Source organism: Eleutherodactylus coqui, chromosome 1 (assembly GCF_035609145.1).
Source record: "Eleutherodactylus coqui strain aEleCoq1 chromosome 1, aEleCoq1.hap1, whole genome shotgun sequence".
Classification (NCBI taxonomy): Eukaryota; Metazoa; Chordata; class Amphibia; order Anura; family Eleutherodactylidae; genus Eleutherodactylus; species Eleutherodactylus coqui.
Genome location: NC_089837.1, coordinates 217,522,793 through 217,539,599, shown reverse-complemented (window position 1 = coordinate 217,539,599; position 16,807 = coordinate 217,522,793). Strand labels below are relative to the sequence as shown.

At 40.2% G+C, this 16,807-nt stretch overlaps 1 protein-coding gene across 7 annotated transcripts in view; it reads right to left on the bottom strand.

Annotated features, from left to right (window-relative positions):
- The window catches only part of LAMA2 (laminin subunit alpha 2), an 834,596-nt gene that overhangs the window by 563,442 nt on the left and 254,347 nt on the right, over nt 1–16,807 (bottom strand). For all 7 annotated transcript variants that reach the window (XM_066605535.1, XM_066605537.1, XM_066605536.1 and 4 more), the window contains exon 5: nt 13,809–13,988. In XM_066605535.1, the coding sequence (XP_066461632.1) occupies nt 13,809–13,988 (180 nt within the window). The remainder of the gene's footprint in view (nt 1–13,808; nt 13,989–16,807) is intronic.

Here is a 16,807-nt window from a genome sequence, read left to right as displayed (position 1 = left end):
GGGGTTCGTTATTCGAAACGAACCCTCGAGCATTGCGAAATTTTCGTCTAGTGTAACGAGCACCCGAGCATTTTGGTGCTCGCTCATCTCTATTAGTAACGTATCGGCCCTCCTTTTGCTTGTATTACAGCAGCAGCACGTCGAGGCATACTTTCCACAAGTTCTCTGTAAGTCTGGGCAGGAATAGCCCACCATTCCTCATACAAGGTAGTGAGAAGAGATTGTTGTGAAGATGGGCGGGTGGGGTTTGGGTGGTGGTGTCGTACCAATCGCTCTAGTTCGTCCCATAAGTGCTCGATCGGATGAATAGTTATGGTGCTCTTCCTAGCATACCGATTGGCAAACTCAGAGTTTACATAATTGCTGATTTTCTGCAGTGTCCAAATACTTTTGTCCATGTAGTGTATAATCACCTCAAACCCCAACAAAGAAAATATTTAGGCACATAAAAAAATACAACAAACCTATCCTCTCCACTTTTTCACCTATCTTCCTCATCCCCCTCCAAATTAGATTTTCTACAATACCTCAATGCAACCTGCACTCAATGTGAACTATCCATTATATTTATCAGACCCTCTTCCCCAAGTTTCCATAAACTTTGTCCAGTCTCTTTTTTAATATATCCCCCTTTCCAAAGAAGTGACTTCTCCTGTTTTTGTGACTAAATCTCCTACTGTCGGGGGGCAGGCTACATCCATCAGGGAGTAATCAACATCCGTGCCTGATACAATGCTCTCTGAATTCCTAAAAGAGTATGTCCATCAAACCAATCAGCAATACCCAATATACAAATTCTGGAATTAAGATATATATATTTTTTAATTATCTCTAGTACCCCATTCCAAAATTCTTGCAATGTTAAACAATGTCAGATGATATGCATTAAATCTGTGTCATGCATGTAATATTTCGGGCATTCTGAATTTAATACCCATGTTAATCAACTGTAGCCTCTTAACACCACAGGGAGTACATTTACATCTTGGGTGTGTGGGGTTTATATGAAGAGGATTTGCAAACCGATCCTGCTTCAAACAAAGTGGTTGCAGGCTGTCTGTGATTGCCGACAACCACGCACAACAGTCGCAATCAGCACTAAGGCTGATTGCAGCTGTTAAACCTTTAAATGTTGCTGTTAATTCTGACATGTTATTTAGTCCACATGGTGAATGTCATCAGAAAGAAAGCATACACAAAGTCAGAACTGCATAATTTTGGTCATGCTAATTCCAAGTAAAAATGTAATAAAAAGCAATCAAAAAGACATATGAACTCTAAAATGATACCAATATAAACTACAGTACATTCTGAAAAAAATGGCCCTCACATAACTATACTGATGGAAGAGTAAAAAAGTTAGGGCTGTCAGAAGATGGCGGCAGAAAATAATTTTATCTTTTTCCAAATATATATATTTTTAAACATAATGCAGCAAAAGTAAAACTGTATATATTTGGTATCTTTGTAATCATACTGTCTAACACAATAAAGTTGTCTGTAATTTTTTGAAGCAATATGTACACTGTGAAAACAAGACATCCCACCCCCTACCCACCATTATGGCGGAATAACTTTTTTTGCATTTTACTAAACTTTTATGTTTTCCAGAAATTATGTGTTTCATTAAATGCTACCATTGAAAAATACAGCTCATCCGGTAAAAAATAAGCCCTCATGTAACTATGCAAATGGGAAAACAAATATGATTTTTTTAAAGTGAGGACAAAAAAATCTAAAATGACAAAAAAAGGGAATGTTCTTATGCGGTTACTGAATAAACTTTATGCACTAAATACAGTTGCAATACTCTCAGATAGTGATATCATTGGAATCCTATGCAACACTGTGGTCTATTTATCTTTGCTAACATGTCCTAGGTCTTTTAGCCATTTTTCTTTTACTTGTATTGGAAATTGCTGTAAATAGTAAGAAAGCATCAATCTATATAAGTCAGAGATTATACCCTTTATAGCTCCAGAATACCCAAGAAAATTCTCATGCAAGTGTATTGAACCGTTAGTACAGGTACTGACCTGTGGGGGGGGGGGGGGGGGGAGGCGAATGCATGTGGTAAAGGAGATTCTCCTCCTTTCAACTCTCTTTCACATGCCATTATAGGGGGCTACAACCTGTCATTTTGGAAACTAATCTGACATTCAACACCACCCCATTTCTTTATCCCCAACCCTTCAAATGTTGCAATAGAGATATCAGAAAATATATCCAAGCATTTAGAAATGCCAACTCTCCAGACCACTTATCCCTTTGAAGGGTCTCCACTTTAATTCTAGCAGATTTTCTATTTCATAATAAACTTCTCACTATCTTACGAGTCTAAATAAGTCGTGATGGAATACAAACTGGAGAATTTTGAAGTATATAAAGGAGTTGTGGCATTAGAACAATTTTGATAAGATTTCCCCTACCAATTATCGACAATGGTAGACGATTCCAGTCCTTCACCTTATCCTCAAACTTTCGTACCATCTGAAGCAGATTGGCAGAAATATGGTCTTGGGGCTTAGAAGATACCACAACTCCCAAATATTTGAATTCCTTCACTATTTGGAATTGCGTATGTTCCAATGAATATTCCACGGGTAAGGAATCTAAAGGAAGAATCACAGATTTCCCTAGTTAATAGTGAGACTTAAAGGGGTTGTCCCGAGGCAGCAAGTGGGTCTGTACACTTCTGCATGGCCATAATAATGCACTTTGTAATGTACATTGTGCATTAATTATGAGCCATGCAGAAGTTATAAAAAGTTTTATACTTACCTGTTCCGTTGCTGGCGTCCTCGTCTCCATGGTGCCGACTAATTTTCGCCCTCCGATGGCCAAATTAGCCGCGCTTGCGCAGTCCGGGTCTTCTGCAGTCTTCTATGGGGCTCCGTGTAGCTCCGTGTAGCTCCGCCCCGTCACGTGCCGATTCCAGCCAATCAGGAGGCTGGAATCGGCAGTGGACCGCACAGAAGAGCTGCGGTCCACGGAGGAAGAGGCCATCTTCAGCGGTGAGTAGAGAAGTCACCGGAGCGCGGGGATTCAGGTAAGCGCTCCGGTGAGCTTTCTTTACCTCCCTGCATCGGGGTTGTCTCGCGCCGAACGGGGGGGGGGGTTGAAAAAAAAAAAAACCCGTTTCGGCGCGGGACAACCCCTTTAACATTTTACCAAATATATCAAAAATGGACATAATAGGACTCATTAATCCATTCACATCCGTCATATACAACAACAGATCATCTGCATACAGTGAGATTCGTTCCTCAATTTCTCCATACTACAATCCAACTATAAGAATCAGGAAAATCCTACTGCGTTCATACAAAAATGGATGGGAATATAGTCACTCGGGAGAGGGGAGAAAATCAACCCAGCGGTCCCAGGATAGATATCTCCCCCCTCTAAATCCAGGAGAGCTTGGTATGAATGTGGGGCAGAGTCCAACGTCCTATGTCGGGTCCGTAGATATCCACAATCACTCCATGTAGCAAAAAGGTCCAATTTATTATAGATGACGAACACATACAACGCGTTTCGGCTATACAGCCTTTTTTAAGTATACTTGAAAAAGGCTGTATAGCCAAAACACATTGTATGTGTTTGTCGTGAGTATATTCCCATCCATTTTTGTATGACCACAGTAGGATTTTCCTAATTCTGATTGCATGACTCCCGCCATTTCTTGATGGGGGGGTTTATTTTTTACTATTGCAATTCTCCACTAAATGTGGATCGCATGTGGATTGGTTATCTCATGGCTTTTTACCACCCTGATTCGAACCCCAAGGCGCTGTCTCTACTATCCTTTTTACAATCCAACTATATTGAGTAATTGCCTTATCAAATCAGTCAGGGGCTAATTTGGCTAGGCAAAGAAAAAAGGAGAGAGAGAGAGGACACCCCTGCCTTGTTCCTCTCTCTAACACCATCCACCCCAAAATATGACCATTTACCCTCAATCTTGCCCCTGGCATTGAATAGAGCAGTTTAATCCATGCTACAAATTTTTTAGTGAAACCCATCCTATGCAGAACAGCCTATAAATAGTTCCACTTGGGAACAGCTTTGGCAGCATTGAGTAAAAAAACAGGCCCTGTTCCCACTAACTCAATGATCCACCTGAAGATTCAGATATAACCTACTTAAATTAACAGCAGTTGATTTTTTTGGCATGAAGCCAGAATGATCCTCTTGTATTAAATAGGTCATTATGAAAATTAATCTATTTGCAAGTTCCTTCACCAAGATTTTAACATCAGAGGTCAACAGAGATATTGAATGATAGGAATCAAGAGACAAATCTTTTCCTGGCTTAGGAATTAAAACAATCATAGTATCTGTTATTGGTGGTTGAGGTATGCCTTCATGCAAATATTCATTAAACACTGTCAATAAATGTGGTAGAAGCATATCCTGGTAGCACTTAAAATTATAATTTGGAAAACCATCCAACCTAGACGAAATTGAGAAATCCAGAAGTTCCACAACACTCTTGTTATTCCAGTTCACTTAATACACTTTCCATAATAGATCTCTTGTTAGATACCCGATCTATGCTTCCTTATGTTTGTAGTATGGAATATCTACATACTTTTAGTTACAGCTCTAAAAACATCACATACAGTAAGTTTGTTTTGTATATCCCTAAGTTATGCTGATATGGCAGCAGAAGGCAGCGGATATTCGCAAATGCAGTAGAAGTATATAAAACAGGGCCATGTTTACCCTTCTAAATTACAGAGTGAAATAACGTATGAAAAGTCCCATCAGAGGAGGCAAATATAGCTGTAGATGTTTCATGAGGAGGAGTTAAATGAGAAAATTCCACCATCGTAATATTTCTTAGTAAAGCCATCAAAACGGTCAAAATGCTCTGTGCATTCCTTATGATCAGCCTGCTCAATATTTGATATTGCTTCCAATGTTGCATGGGAAGCCTCACAGTGTACAGTATTTTCAGTAGCACTTACAGATACCTGCACCTGAGCGCCATAATGAAGCACACGTCCACCACTGGCTTCTTTCCTTTACATCATCATAACTCGGTTAAACAACAGGCAGGCCTCACAACAGATCAGCTTCTGCTTTCACTGCTTCTCTACAACAGCACAACTAAGCCAGGGACCAGCAAGGCAGCCAGCCTCAGAAAGAAAACCAAGTTAGGAAGCTAGCATAGCAAGTGGGAGCTCTCGTGGTATACTTCAATTGCTCATATCACACTTTAAGCCACACCTAAACCTGATTTTTACTCCCATTGACTCCAATGGGAGTCACAATTGACCATCCCGATTCACAATGATTTTGGTAAGATTGGCCTGATCCCAACAAGAACCATTTATTCTACTAATCGCTCATCACTAGTCATATGTCCTCTAATTCCATTTCCTTACTATGTATAATTATGGTAGCCCAGTGATGTTTAACAACTCTACAGCAGGAACCCTAATTATGCATTGTTTTGGGGGCTACGAATAATATGTTTCCCAGGCTATACAGATATATCAAACACCAACAGTAAAGACGGTGCACTACTTTATTTATGTAGAGTGTATCTTTAATAGACTTAGGCCACTCTCACACAGGTGATTTGTTGCAAAAAATGTATATGACTATCCTATGCATCTGAAAGCTTTTTGCAGATATCCATGCACATGATGTTGAAGCCACCCTATTCAAATGTATAGAATGGAATTGCAGTTGCAGAAATCTAGGCAATAAATCAGCTGTGAGTGTGAATATACTCTTTAGATGCTATCCTGGCTAAATTTTAATTGTGTAGCCCACATAGCCACATAATGAATTGCAATCTAATGCCACCCCTCTGTTAGACTTCCCCTTCCACGGATGGTGGTGCTGCTGTGGCAACATGAGCTGCAGAGCTGCGATCCATTGCGGATGCATCTCTGTAGCCATGGGGAAATGCTCTGAGTTGGACCTACCCTATCCGACTTGGAAAATCAGGTCAGTTTTATCACCCAGCTGACTAAGACGAGTAACACTACACATGACTAAGATGAACAAATATCATATATAGCAACTTAGTAAGTGACTAAACTACTTTTGGTTTCCATAGTAACTTCTCTTTTATCCTTTTGCAAATGATGTTAGGATAAACTGACCAGATAATGAAGCTTCTTTTTTGAAGAGCTTTCACTTGTTTAGTAAACTTTCCCTGTGATAACTGTCAAAGAGAAATCATGAGTAATAGTTGTAATTGTTTCTCTGCAGTTCAAGTAAACCATTGTCTTCTCTGTTCTTGTATTGAAGACTGTCAAATTTTGCTTAGTGATTGGCAAAATCCCAACGCAGCAGCAGGAAAAAACACAGCAGTTATAGTTGTATTAAACATATTATAATCTTTTTTGTGTCTTTTAAATTAATTAACATTTAATACATTTGTTTAGCATTACATATGCTTCCTAAATGTGTTGATTTGCTACACATGGCAATATATATATTTTTTTCTATAATAAAGCATTTTTAATGGAGAGAACAATGTTTTTTTATACACTTTTTATTTATTTTAACATTTTAGGTAATTCACTAATAGAAGACTTTATTCCTAGTGTATTATGCTTATCAGTAAATTTCTATTGCTAGATTGACCCGATGTTCGCTACGTGGACATGAAATGTTTCAAAAGTGATGGTTGTGAATTTTTAAATTTGCATGGTTAGGTGATTATTTAGAGTGTCACTTTGTATTTGGAGCAGATATCTAATATAAAAAAGCCTACAGGTCTCTCTCTGTTTATCTGTTTTACTCTGTCTGTCTTTCTCTCTGTTTGTCTGTCTTTCTCTCTGTCTCTCACTCTCTCTTTCTCTCTTTGTCTGTCTCTCTGTCTGTTCGCCTCTCTCTCTATATCTGCCTCTCTATCTGTCTCTTTCATTGTCTGTCTCTCTGTCTGTTTTTGTGTGTCTCACTGTCGCTCTCTCTTTCTGTTTCGGTATCGCTCTGTCTGTCTCTTTCTGTCTCTCTCTGTCTATCTGTTCCACTCTGTCTGTCTCTCGCTCTTTCTCTCTATCACTCTTTCTTTCTGTCTCTTTTACTCTCTCTCTCTCTCTGTTTATTGCTCTCTCTCACTGTCTTTCTATTGCTCTCTCTGTCTGTCTATCGCTCTCGTTTTGTCTGTCTAATGCTCTCTCTCTGTCTGTCTATTGCTCTCTCTGTCTGTCTATCAGCCTCTCTCTGTCTCTCTATTGCTATCTATCTCTATTTGTCTCTCTGACACTTTCTCTGTCTATCACTCTCTATTTGTCTCTCTATCTCTGTTTCTCTGTCTCTCTATTGCTCTCTCGCTATTTATGTCCCTCTGTCATTTTCTCTTTCTGTCTGTCTCTCTATTGCTCTCTCTGTTTCTCTATTATTCTCCCTCTCTCTGTTTTTCTATCACTCTCTCTTTCTGTCTGTTTCTCTATTGCTCTCTCTATCTGTCTGTCTCTCTATTGCTCTCTCTGTCTCTCTATCCCTTTGTCTGTCTCTCTATTGCTCTCTTTGACGGTTACTGTCTATTGCTCTCTCTCTGTGTCTCTCTATTGCTTTCTCTCTCTCTCTATCGCTCTTTCTCTCACTGTCTCTCTCTCTATTGCTCTCTCTGTCTCGCTACTGCTCTCTCTGTCTATCGCTGTCTCTCTCTGTCTCTCTATTGCTCTTGGTTGGGCAGTGAATGGTGCAGTGCTGTGTTGCTTAGAAACGCTTCACTCATTCCAGCACATGCCTGAAGCACAGCAGCGCCACCCATAGATTTATCATTAAAACTTCCCCCCCGTCTGACCGGTGTCTGAATGTATTAAACTCACATTTGATGATTTTACGATGGTGGTGAGCGTGTGTGTCATCTAATGACACCAACATCATACATCAAAGTTACAGCAAAGGGGTCAAAGTGTGGTGCAAGAAAAAGCATGTAGGCTTAATTATATTAGATTAGGCCTAATAGAAGTACTAAAATGGCTGACATTTGGTCCATTGTTAGATTTCTGGCCCCCAGCTAACATTTCAAGCTATCAGCACCCTGCCAATGTGTCACAGAGCAAGGAATTAAAAATTACAGATGATGTTTATTGGTTGCAGAATATAATGGAATGGCAATGACTGGAGTTATTTTTAATTTTAGTCATTACAGCAATTAGTAAAGCACAAACTATATGCAAACAGCAGCAAAGCAGTGTCCAAGGAGGACCTGGACTGCTATAGAAATTTTTCTCAAAACTCATGTACACTTTTTTGTAAATTAATGTACTAGTATTAATATCACTATTGATTAGAAATGAGCGCACGTACTCGTTTCAAGTAATTACTCAATCGAGCACCGTGATTTTCGAGTACTTCCGTACTCGGGTGAAAAGATTCGGGGGGCGCTGGGAGGTGGGGGGAGGCGTGGCGGAGCGGGGGTAGCAGCGGGGAACAGGGGGGAGCCCGCTCTCTCTCCCTCTCCCCCCAACTCCCCGCTGCAACCCCCCCCCCACTCACCCACGGCGCCCCCGAATCTTTTCACCCGAGTACGGAAGTACTCGAAAATCGCGGCGCTCGGGCGAAAAAGGGGCGTGGCCGAGTAGGTTCGCTCATCTCTACTATTGATACTATAATATCAATATCAATATTGATAAATGTAAGGTTATGCACATGGGCAGGAGAAACGGATGTCACCAATATACACTTAATGGGGTACTGCTAGGGAAAAGTGATATGGAAAAAGACCTGGGGGTACTAGTGGATTGTAGACTAAACTGGAGTAACCAATGCCAGTCACCTGCTGCAAAAGCCAATAAAGTCTTGGGGTGCATTAAAAGAGGTATAGGGGCGAGGGATGAGAACATTATCCTCCCACTATATAAGGCACTTGTCAGGCCTCACATGTAATACTGTGTACAGTTCTGGACACCGGTGCTCAGGAAAGATGTTACAGTGCTTGAGAGGGTTCAAAGAAGAGCAACTAAACTGATACATGGAATGACGGGACTGGAATACCCAGAGAGGCTATCCAAATTGGGATTATTTACTCTAGAAAAAAGACGGCTTAGGGGCGACCAAATAACTATGTATAAATACATGAGGGGACAATACAAGGATCCCTCCCATGATCTGTTTATATCCAAGACTGCGAAGATAACAAAAGGGCATCCGTTACGTTTAGAGGAAAGCAGGTTTCACCACCAACACAGAAAGGGGTTCTTTACTGTAAGAACAGTGAGACTGTGGAACTCTCTGCCTGAGGATATGGTGATGGCAAAATCCATAGAGGAGTTTAAAAGGGGACTTAATGTCTTTCTGGAGCGGAAGGATATTACAGGATATAAATCTTAGGTAATTGTTATTTCGGGTATACAAGCAGGTAGAAACTTTTAGGGGTTGATCCAGGGATTAGTCTGATTGCCATTAGGGAGTCGGAAAGGAATTTTTCCCCCAAAAGGGCTAATTGGGGTTTGCCTTCCTCTGGATCAACAGCACGAGGATAGACAGGCTGGACTAGATGGACATTGTCTTCATTCGGCCTTACATACTATGTTACTATGTAGGGTGTTGTAGCATGTAACTGATGTTTAAGTCTTTTCCTCAATCATTTTCCAAAATATCAGACCTCATTAGGAAAACCTTTGTATAGGAAAGTATTCATACTTTTGTTCCAGGTGTAAGAAATGAAGGCTAATGTATGGTAAGGTAGTAAGCAGACAGAGGTAAAACAAATGCAAAAAAGATAAAAACCATTACTATTCACAATATATGCATTATCATATATGCTTCCACTGCATAACAGGTACTGTCTCTTTAAACATTGCATAATACTACACAGTTACAAACAATAACACTTGGACCTAGTACTGATTACAGTAAACAATCTCTGTAACAAAGGAGCGCTCAAAAGAACATAGTCTCTTTCCTAGTCCCGAATGGTTCCTCCCTGATATCAGTAGCTGTTTTAGCTCACTGTCCTATGCACACCAAAGCAGCAGGGCCTTTTCCTTAAATATTTTTCACACTCAACCTGGTCTGTTGTGTCGTGGCAGCCATGGTCTTATCTTGTCATCAGGGGGAGGGATCTCCTCCCATGTGCGAGTACTCACTTCGTAGGACATTGCCATGGGTTCATCCACAGCTCTAATCACACTTGCTTCTATAAAAATGCTCCTTATGTTTCTCCACAATAATGCCCCTCTGTGTCCCCACAGTAATACCTCCTATGGAGCCCAAAATAATGCCTCCTCTGTGCCTTTCTGATAACACATCAATTTTTCATACAATAATGCCTCCTTTGTGGCCCTACACCAAGAATCCTTCATTTGTGGTGCCCCACCAATATTGTCTCCTTTGCGCTCAACCCCCAAGATTGCCTCCTTTAAAGTCCCACAAATAATGCCTCCTTTGTGGTCCCTCCAATAATGTCTAGTTGGTTCCCCACTGATAATGCCTTATTTTTGGTTTACCCCCAATCATGTCTCCTTTTTGACCACCATCCAATAACTTGTAGAAGCCCCTGCAACATTGTCTTCTTTGCGGTCCCCCCAATCTTGCCACATTTTTGGACCATTAAGTAATGCCTCCATTGTGCTACACCTCTCTATAATACTTCCTCAGGGTTCCCAAGTGATGCCTCCTTTGTGGTCTCCCCAATATGGGCTTCCGTGTACTCCCCCGATATTACCTCCTTTGTGGTTCCCAAATATTGCCTTTGTTGTCCTTCAAAAATACCTCCTTTGTGATCCCCCCAAAATGCCTCTTTTGTGGAGGCACCACAAATTATGCCTCCTCTGTGATATTCCCTTAAATATTGGCTCCTTTATTGCCCATCCAGACAATACTGTTATTAGTTGAGCATGTTGTGGGAGCATCGCTCTTCCCAAGATACAGTGCATGGCATCCTGTATATCTTCAAATATCCTATGCTGTCCTTTCTTTGGGAGGCAACAAAGGAAAAACGATGTGCTCAACAAATAGTAGGACAGTATATTTCTCTCTATGTTCCCCCATCTTTGTCAGCTTGTGTTCACCTCAGGTGGTCTCACTCTCTCCTAGTGGTAAAAATGGCCCTAGTGGGCACTGGGGAGAAATTATTACTTTGTGGGGACACTGTTACTTTATGTGGTACAAAAGTGGGCAGTAGTACTATGTGGGGCACAAAGTAAGGGCACTATCACTAGGGGGGTACTGAAAGGAATATTGGGATAGCAGCAGGGTACTGAAAGTGTGAACAATGTAAGTGGTGACGAGAAGAAGTCATCATGTTGGTGTGGGCCTGGATAGAGAAGAAAGCAGAAAGCAAACTACTCCAATCAAATAAAACATCTCTGATCATTGGAGGTAACTGCACTACATTCACTATCACTGTATGAAACTGCTATTGGACTACTATTTGGTGACTGCATTATTTAGATACATACTATAGCTGAGCTGTTGTATTTGAGCTTGCTGTATTATAAAAAGATTTTTTTTGTTTTGGCAGGTGGCAAAACATTTGCCTTAAGGCTGGTGGATACCTCTTAAAAAACTTGCAATGCAACTCAGTTACAGTGATGTTCTGTCTGCCAAAGGAAAGCAGCAGACAACCCCAGCAGGCACCTAACATGCTTGCAGACTGCTACATGGTTGTGGCATATAAAAAAGGGGTGTGGCCTGTGGAAAGCGGTGTGGTCTATACAAAAAAAATTATGTGCAGTGTGCTGCTTTCCATTTTCCCTGAAGACTATTTTTAAAAGTTGTCAAGTCTCAATTAAAGAGGTTATCTTGAAAAGTGTAACTATTTTGACAAAATAATGCCACATGCCATTAACAGTACACTTTACTGTTAATGGTATGTGGCATTATTTGGTCAAAATAGTTTATGCTGTGCTCACCTTCTAGACTGCTGCTACTCCACGTTTGCTGCTCTGAGGACTATGGTTTCTGTTCACATTGCCTAGAGAAATCACTATCTTCCTACTACCAAGCTGAATATCTTGAACTCAGTTTTTCTATATTTTCATAATACTGTATCTCATATTCATCATGTTAAGTAAATATCATATACAATAAAACCCTAAGCCCTCATGTCCACAGGGACAGATCCGCAGCGGGTCACCCGCATGAGTGATCTGCGCCCCATAGGAATGCATTGGACACCCGCAGGTAATTAAATACCTGTGGATCTCATTTTCCCTTGTGGCGCGGATTGCGTGTGCGGGAAAACACCCGCAGCATGCTCCATTTTAGTGCGGTTCTCCCACGGGGACGGCTCCCGAAGGCTTTTATTGAAGCCTATGGAAGCCGTCCGGATCCGCGGCACACCCGGAGCTGAATTCCTGCTCTCCAGCGCGGGAGCGTGGGAGAGCAGGAGTTAAATAAAAAATGAGGTGCACGGCGCACGCGCGCGCCACCTGCTGGCGTGCCGAGCACATCCGCTGGGCCGAAGAAAGAAGATTCAGCCGCAACGGAAGGCAGATCCACATCGTCCAGACAGGTAAGTAATGCTTACTTTTTAGCCTCATGTCCGCGGGAAAGGAAGGACCCGCTGGGGGATTCTGCATGAACAATCCGCGGCGGGCCTGATTTTCTCCGTGGACATGAGGCCTAAACTGGACTGTCTTAATTTATAAACTACAAACTTAACTAAGGCACTAGTGATGTTCTAGTAGTAGGAAAACTCTGTCTACTTTATGTTACTATAATTTATTCTGTATGCACAAAAGTTTCAAAATAAGCTACTGCATAAATCCACTAAAAAAATTAAATGTTCTTTTGAGATCAGTAGGTGTTGTCCTGCAATTAAGCTCATGTATGCTCCATTGCATCCTTGTGATTAATCCCATAGCACTTTTTTGGTAAAAGGATCAGATCAGAAAATTCAAATAATTCAAACTCCAAAGACTTTAATATTTTACTATAGCAATTTCAAAGAATATTTTAAAATATAATTATTGAGAAATCACCTTACCTGAACCTCAACTGAGTTCTATGCAAGGATATTGTGAATTCTGTGCTTCATCTTTTAATGTTTCCCACAGAGCTGCAGTTCCAACCAATTACAATAAGACATGCATACAGTAAAACTAGTTTTTATATTTTTTGTTATGGGGCTATCTTTCTTGAGCCTCAAATTCTTAAGATGGACACACACATTAGATTGAAATAGGTTGATGGTTGAACCACTGTTCAACAAACAATCATTTGGTGTTGATCATTATGCTGATGCAACCATACACATTTCACTCCATAATGGCCTTCACAGTTATTCAAACTGACAATATGTGTTCAATGACTCAAGCTGAGAATGTTATTTTTTTTAAAAAAGGAAACTTTATGAACAAAAGGTCTTTTGATTGGCTGCCAGCCAAACATGTCAAATGCCACTGAATTCTTACAGATGATTGGTTATTTAGCACGATCATGTGTTGTTACATTTCAACAGCCGAATGATCATTTTGGTTGAAATTATCCATTTTCATCAATTTTAGTGTGAGGGCAGTTTTTAATATAATTAGCCTTCATTATTATTATTGTAGTAATTACAATTACCTTTGATTCTTATTTTTGAAGAATTGTCTACCAAATAGTAGGTTGCATCTATTATGTTAATGACGTGTTCTGGGACCTTAATGTCTTGAGAATTCAGTGGCACTAGTGCAAAAATAGATAATGGCTTTGTAGGCAATTGCTAAAGCTAGTGGGCCCTATTTTGAATAATGATTGTCTGTCCAGAAAACCCCTTTAAGATGTATTATACACAATCTAAATGGGTTAAAGTTGTTGTTAGGTTTTCAGTCCTTATGACCAATACAAAAACACTATGTTTCAGAAATAAACAATTTCAATGCAACATTACTTTCACATACCCTTCTCGTGACAATTGGATCCATATCAGTTGGATCGCTGTGGGCTAACATCATTAAATCGGCATTTAGAGTACGGATCCTCTGTAGTCTTAGTTGAATGAAGCGAGCTGATGTAAATTCTAAGAGAGCTGTAGAGGGATCCTCAGCACTTGGTCTCCCATTAATAAGGGAAGCGTGAATCTAGCAAAAGAATAAATAAGAGAGTTTGATTCAGTAATAATTCCTAGATGCAAAAATGTATAACAAGTTTGAAAATATATTTCATAAGGTAGATTTATTGTATTGACCCATAACAAATGACCTGTTACTTGGAAAAACCTCATGAAGTATGTTGGGTCTGCTACCTGTGTCTGCCGCCCTCTTGCTATTCCGGGCAGATGCGGGTATTGCTCTGCTTCTTCTGTTTGAATGTACTCTTTGTTCTATTTTCTACCAGCAATGAGGGAGTTAACTCTTCTCAGTGCTTACAGCCCAGCTGCAGCTTAAATAGAAATTACCCTTCTATTTAAGCGAGCTGGGGACCCTCCCTTTTTGCCTCAGAATTGAGGTGTGGGTGCTTCAGACACCGAGCACATCTAGGTCACCTGTTGTAACACTGTTCTGTCTTTTGATACAGTATCTGTTTTTGTATGTTCTTTGCCTTATGCTTTTGCCTGTGTGCGTTTATCCATTTATGTCCAGTTTGTGCATCGTTCCTGTTTCTGTGGAGTCAGTCCTGTCCTCTGCTGTGTGTACACTGTCCCTGTTTCCTGTCAGGAATACTAAGCCCCAAGGTTCCAGTGTGGGGCTGTTCTTATCAGGACGCCTACCCTGCTTATAAGCAGGGGTCTTCCCATCTTCCTGCTTAGCTAAGGGCAAGTTTCCCTGCCTTGGTACCTCTGTTTACTGGGGTCAGCTACCAGGCATACCAGGTCTGGTATAAAAGCCAGACCTGACTTTTTTGTTAGCACAGTGGATCCACACCCAGAGCCCTAACAAAGTAATAGCAAACCGAAATATATATTTTTCAAATGCGAATTAAGAAAATTAAAGTAATACCTCTCTAAGTGTCTTTCACATACAACGGTGAGATTTTGACTGTCCTGCAAAAATTTATTCTTATAAGGAGCTGACTGAGATTAACCACTCACAGCTGATACCTCCCAGTGAAGAAAGAAATATCACAGTGCAATAAAATTTGGTAATGTGGTAACATCCACAGTAAAATTACTTTATAGAAACCATAAATTGGAATCACCAAGTTGGGGTTAAAATATTAAAGGAGGTTTTCTGACATAAAAAAACAACCACTTCACATTGCAGGTTCAATGCTTGTTAGGCTAGTTCTGATAGATCCTGCAGCGATCATTCATCTTTCTTATGTGACCGCTGCTCAGATCATTCACTTTAGCACGTACGTGTTGATCATGCACATTATAAATCAATAAACTACAATAAAAACAGAGACGTCGAGCTAACATACTACATGAGTTTGTGATTCTCTCACAAGGTTTCACTAGGCCAGCAGGAACCAGACCAACAGTGCTGGAACATTTAAAAGGGGGGTCATGGTTTTCTCCTCTTTCATACATGTATCTGACTTCTCACCATAGCTAAGTATTAGTGAGAGCAAAGAGCACTGCGTTTGTAGTATTGTGTTTATTCAGATTCTAAATGGATATCTTGCTAAATGAAATATAATATACATTGTACATCTATAGAGATCATATATAAAAGAGTGCTTATCCTATATGCCGACAATATAAGTACTCATGGACCAAATTAAAATAGTGGACAGAGTATTATGTATATGCAGGGCCAGGCAGTCCCAGAATTCCAGAGGGTCCTCCATAGGGGCCAGGTTCTGACACGATAATGGTCTCAAAGTTCCAGCAAGGCACAAGCCAAGCCCATTTTATGTTCAAAAAAGTTTTTATTAAGACAGCAGTTTATCAAATATAAGTTATGAAAGCACAATAAACATCATGGAATAATTACTAGAGATGAGTGAGCGTACTCGCTAAGGCAAACTACTTGAGCGAGTAGTGCCTTATGCGAGTACCTGCCCGCTCGTCTCTGAAGATTCAGGTGCCGGCGGGGGAGAGTGGTGAGTTGCGGGGGGGAGAGAGTAAGAGAGAGATCCCCCCCCCCCCGTTCCTCCCCGTCCCTCGCCGGTACTCGCATAAGGCACTACTCGCTCGAGTAGTTTGCCTTATCGAGTACGCTCACTCATCTCTAATAATTACATTACCCATTCTCTATTGCTAAGTACTTATACATGTTCTAAGAAGTACCCCTGTTTCTAATTTTGATAATCATAGATAAAAGAAAACTTAAAACTAAACCCAAAATATGGGGGAAATGAGACAGGGGAGGGGAATGGGAGCAGGGCCAGGCCCATTTTAAAACTAACCTAGAGCAAATCACTCTCATAGAGACAATTCGTATGGGTATATTCAGTTATAGCTTATGACAAGTTATTCATGATATAAACTTTATGCACAATGAAAACATAATTTAGGATTTTTTTTTAAATAGATTGATTCTAAACCATTTTAAGGTATGTTCATAATCTCACATCTCTATAGAAAACTATAATAAAATCTATGTACACCAAAGAAAAAAACAAGCAATGGTAAGAGTTGCCAACGTTCTGTAAATTTCTGGACAGTTCCTAAAAATTAGAGACATTTTTTATGGTTGAAGTTAATAAAAAGCATTCATTATTTTTTGGGGGGCTGGTACAGATCATTTGATTGCAATTATCACAGCAAATGTCGCCAATGGGTTCATATCAGTATATTAAGCTATAGACATGCATTAAATAATCTTTATAATTCATTATAGTTTTCCAATTTGTCCTCAAAAATCTTATTTGTCCATGATTTTTGGATATGGTGCGCAGAAAAAAAAAGTTCTCATCCCTGGTAAAGATGCATTTTTAAATCTGAGACAATGTAATAATTTGGGTAACATATAAGATAATAGTACCTTGAAGCAATTGACTGTATCTGGGTTTA